Source organism: Trifolium pratense, linkage group LG1 (assembly GCF_020283565.1).
Source record: "Trifolium pratense cultivar HEN17-A07 linkage group LG1, ARS_RC_1.1, whole genome shotgun sequence".
In the NCBI taxonomy this organism is placed as follows: Eukaryota; Viridiplantae; Streptophyta; class Magnoliopsida; order Fabales; family Fabaceae; genus Trifolium; species Trifolium pratense.
The window spans coordinates 26,036,614-26,041,773 of record NC_060059.1 but is presented as its reverse complement, the minus strand read 5'-3'; the positions used below and the strand labels follow the sequence as shown (position 1 = coordinate 26,041,773).

General features: G+C 28.9%; 1 protein-coding gene across 1 annotated transcript; it reads right to left on the bottom strand.

Moving 5' to 3' along the window:
- Positions 1 to 503: 503 nt before the first annotated feature.
- On the bottom strand, positions 504 to 2,437 carry LOC123902179 (transcription factor MYB61). Its single transcript, XM_045951842.1, has 3 exons — positions 2,189 to 2,437; positions 1,937 to 2,066; positions 504 to 1,691 (listed from the first exon to the last, which is right to left on the bottom strand). Exons 1-3 carry the CDS (start codon positions 2,319 to 2,321, stop codon positions 809 to 811), a joined length of 1,146 nt encoding a protein of 381 aa, XP_045807798.1. The 5' UTR covers positions 2,322 to 2,437; the 3' UTR covers positions 504 to 808.
- Between the last annotated feature and the right edge of the window lie 2,723 nt (positions 2,438 to 5,160).

The window sequence follows — 5,160 nt, the reverse complement described above, 5'->3', positions numbered from 1 at the left end:
ATTTTAAGATGGTATCATAGTCTCCTCCACGATCAGCTGGGCCGCATGCTATCAAGTTTCTGATCAGACCATCCACCATTTATATTCGCACTCTAAACTCAATAGTGTTGGGCGCTAGAGAGTGTGTGGTTGCGAGATGATCTGAATATATGTTTATAAGTAAGAACAATCTTTACCTTACAAACCGACTTTATAGGATTGAGTTAGGTTCAATACCAAATTCTAAGAACACTCAACACATTTTTAACTAAAATTAATCTTATTTACCGCATAACCGAACACACTAATTAAGTCTGTTATGTTATTTCTGTTCCTAGCATTGAAAAGGAAAGTGAAACTCTTTATAAACCAATAAATATGGTTCAGGATTATTTGTTGTCTATTATTCACACGGTAATAAATTTAGACTATTGATTTGAAATCAGACGATTTAGATCACTTACAACGTAAAACAATTTCAACCAACTATTCAGATTGTGACGCAGTTACGGTAGAAAATTCAATTCCAATAAATATATGTGATTGTATATAGAAAAATGCATCAATGCTGTTACAGTGTATAAAAGAAAGAGTATATATATAGAAAGTAAACAACAAACAAATCCTTATTCACCAATTCTACCCCACACCCTTAGGAGAAAAAAATGTAAAACTCACAAATATCAACAAAGCCAAAAGAGTGAAAGTGAAAAACAAATTGTTTTTTTTTTCTTGTATCAGATTCAGACCTATTTACAAGACAAAAATCAGTGGTTTCACACACTTCTAAAAATCTTGATAACACTGTTTTCTTGTTCTTCAAATCCTATTACATATCTCCAAAAGCTTCTCTTAGTTTCTGAATATCCTTAGAAAATATATTAGAACTTTGTAACTGTTCTTCTTGTTCTTGCTTTGCATTTGGCAAAATAGCTCCAAAAGTATTATCAACTGCTAAATTCATTGATGGCTTTATCTCATTGCATAATGATTCAGAAGCCAACATTAAAATTGGATTATGAAAATAATTACTACTATTAGCTTCTTCTGTATGATTTTCCATCATTCCTCCCCAAGAAGAAAAATTATTACTATGCAAGTTGATGTTACTTCTCATCTCAGTAGAAACATTGTCAGAGTGAATATCAAAAGAATTTGGAAGAAACATAGTTGTTGTGTTGGAATTGAAATGAAATTCATTAGAATTCATATCAAATGTTTTTCCAGTTTGGTTAAACCAATTATGATTATGATTGTTTGAATCATTTGGTAAACAATCATTTTCAGTGTTTGAATAACTCATCTGAATTGGAAAATTTCCCATCAAATCTTGAGAATTTGTATTGTGATTGTGATGATGATGAGTAGTACTAATGAACCTGTCAATGAAAAAATCTTTGTTGCAAGAACCTTCAATTTCTAATGCATATTCTTTTGGTGATGTTCTTTGCTCATAATTAGAAGCTGCATCTGATTTTGAACTTTCTGATTTCAGAAGATTCAATTCATTGGATGATAATAATAACTCTGCTGCTTTTTCTTGACTCTTTGCATTTGAATTTTCTTCTCCATTATTCTCAATATGAGATAATGGTTTATGAGTTACAGGATCTATACCTTTTTGCCTCAGTTTCTTCTTCAAACAAGAATTCCATAGATTCTTTATTTCATTGTCGGTCCTCCCCGGTAATTGCGCCGCAATTTGAGACCATCTGAGACATCACACAACATATTCATCATAAACAAGAGTTACTATTGTTCTGCCTTGTTCTGTTCTGTACTGTTCTGTCTAGTACTTATATTTTACAGATCAAACAGACCCTAAGTTTCTTTAATGAAACAGCGGCCGATATTAGTATTGTTAGCATTATACTGAAAGTGAAAATCGAACTCCTGACCTCTTTATCAATGTGTCCAATAGTAAAAAAATGGAGTGAATTAGTGAATTGAAATTTACCTATTTCCTAATACTGCATGAAGTTCAACAATGAGATCTTCTTCATCTTGTGAAAATGTTCCTCTTTTTAAATCAGGTCTTAAGTAATTGATCCATCTAAGTCTGCAACTCTTACCACATCTTTGCAAACCTATAAACAACATTGAAAAATAATACATGAACTAACAATTTTCTCTTTATTATAATAATACTATATGCTAAAGATATATACATAGATACATAATTGAATAATATAATATAATTTTAATTTACCTGCTTGCTTAGGTACTGAACTCCAACATCCATGTCCATACTTTGTTATATGTCTTAGAAGTTTTTCATCTTCTTCTGGTGACCATAGTCCCTTCCTAAGCTTTTGCTTGTAACAACATGAGTGTCTTCCCATTTGTGATTTTATCAAATTAAGCAAAGTTTTTTAATGCTAATTGATTCCTATGAGAAGAAATGTATAGAGAGAATTGAAGGAAGGAAAATGAAGTGGCAACTAAGAAAATGAGTTGAGTTAATATAGGAGAGTGAGGCCTTATGAGAGAGAGAGAGAGAAGTCATAGTCAATATAAGGTTCTTATTATTTTCTTTATTTTAATTTTAATTTTAATTTTTAATTTAATAATAATATACATATCATATGATATAGTATGTAAGGTTGATCTATATGATAGAGATTGGACAATGTGAAATATGATTTCTTTGTTGTATAAAGTGTTTGAGTTGAAAAAGAGGGAAGGTGAGAAAATGGATTACATAAAGCAGTATAACATGTCTTTTCTAAGGTGTGAGCATTCATGTCTCTTATGGTGGGTCACTTAATTAACTCATTATAATTTTTATAATCAATCAAGTGAACACATTATTATATGCAAACAAAACTGAAATAATATAAACAATGCTTGTAACTCAAGTATTTGAAATAAAAAATTAATAATGTTGAAATGACAACTCAGATGTAAAAACTGCATAAACATTTGATATGTTAAAAGTGCATGTTTGAGCATGAAATTTTCACTTTTTGATAAAGAAGTTGTTACACCGGCTTCAAAATAATTGAATTAGAGTTCAAACCCCTTTCATGACATCCGATTTAACAATTTCAATACTGTTGAAATCTAAAATTAATACCGTTGAAATGACAACTCAGATATAAAAACTGCAGAAATATATTTGATATGCTAAAGTGCAGGCTTAGACCCGTAAATTTCACTTTTCGATAAAAAAGTTGTTACGCCGAGTTCAAAATAACTGAATTATTAATTGTCTTATTGACTACTCCTGAAGAAAAAGAAAGCAAACCTAATCCTAATATACATAATTTTTTAGATGGACGAAATTGCAAGGCTATTAATTATAAATTTGCATACACAAGTGATGAAGTCGGAATTCAAACCCTGATCATGACATTCGACCTAACAATTTCGATATTTTTATCAATTAAACTATATTATTTAAGGATATAGTAATATAAATTTCACTATTTTGTTTGTTTGTATCTCCTCCTCCTCTAACCCTAGCCGTCACCGCTTTTTCCTCTTCTTCTTGATCTACTAGAGAGGGGTGATTTAGGGTCAATTTAGGCCTAAAATCACTCCTCCAAATCATTTTTCTTTCTATTTTAATTAAATAAGTGTGATTTTCACATATATATTTAGTATTTTTTTGTTTATTTTAGTGATTTCATCATCCTTTGTTTTGATTTGCCCGTGCGGAGTATTATTATCTTGTCTTGGTACGGTGTTCATTTGTTTCAAGTTGAAGGATCAAGGTTGATTCAGTGCAGATCCAATCAATGACTTTTGTGCCATCAACGCTACAGATCCGGAGGCATGAATATTCCGGAAACTTCAATATAGTCAATTATGTAGGCTTCTGTAATTTGCCGTTTTATGCTATTAACACGGATGTTGTGAGTTTGTTCGCAGATTCATCCTTTTTGTTTTTAGCGATTTTGAATTTGTATTGCATCGATATACTCTTATCAATTTGAATGAATGAATACCTTTATTTAGTAAAAAAATAAATATATATATATATAGTAATATAAATATGATATTAATAGAAGAATTAAAAGAAGTTAGCAAAATTTCATTGTCACACACTAAAGTTTCTGGCTATCTATGTCTATGAAAAGTGAAATGCAACATAACATACCCCTCTCACTAGTGATGGGAAACTTGTGTCTGAAAAAATGTATAAAATATAATTCTATCCGTTCTTTACTCTTTGAGCTTTATGTTCAATTCTTCTATCTCATGATTTCTTTGAAAAGTTTCATCATTACGTGGAAAGAACAAAATGTTTTATATTTTTTAATTTTTAATAAAAAATAATACACATTATCTTTTATGGTTAAAATCCAGTTAGTACTACAACTTACTCTTCTAATCATTTTTTCCATTTTAAACCATGTAATTAATCCTATCAGTTATCTTACTTAAAAAATGATACTTAGATACATAAATAAAATAAAGTTATATTTAGCCATATTTGGTCATGCAGCAACGATATTTGGAAAATATTCTATTAGTACCATTGAGCTAACCATGTTTGAAATACTATAGGTTATAACTGCATATTACAAAACATCATTTTCTCAATAATTAATCCACCTCTTTTAAGCTAAATTTTTATTATAGACAACTAAATAACTTTTCTTTCATGGAAAATTTATGGACAACTAACTATTAGGTGCATTAGTTGATATATTCACTAATTAATACTAATTTAGATAATTGTTTTTAAAATCTCATTTAAATCCACAACCATCCCACCGGCCAGTGTGGTCATCCACATGTGCAATAGTTCTTTGCACAAATAAAATTAATTTTCTTTGCTTTAATATTTTCTTTAAATTAAAATAATATGTGTAAAATTGGAATAAAAATTAATAAGTTATAAGCTAATTATTTAATTAGCTTATCAAAATAAATTATAAGATAGTATAAATTAAATAAGCTATAAGTTCATAAACAAAATTATCAAATAGGTTTTTTTCCCCTTCAATACAAGCTTATAACTTATGAGTCGGAAGTTAAAAATTACTATTATTGATGATTTCTAATCCTTCATTTTACGTAGAATATTTTTCCTTTTTTTTCTTTTTCTTTTTTCTGAATAGAAATTTCTTGATTTTGTGGAAATAGTTTGTTGGTTTTTTTTTTAACATAAACTTTCTTATTTGTTTGTTTGTTGTTATTCTTTATTAGTAATCTCATATATTGTTTGTTGTT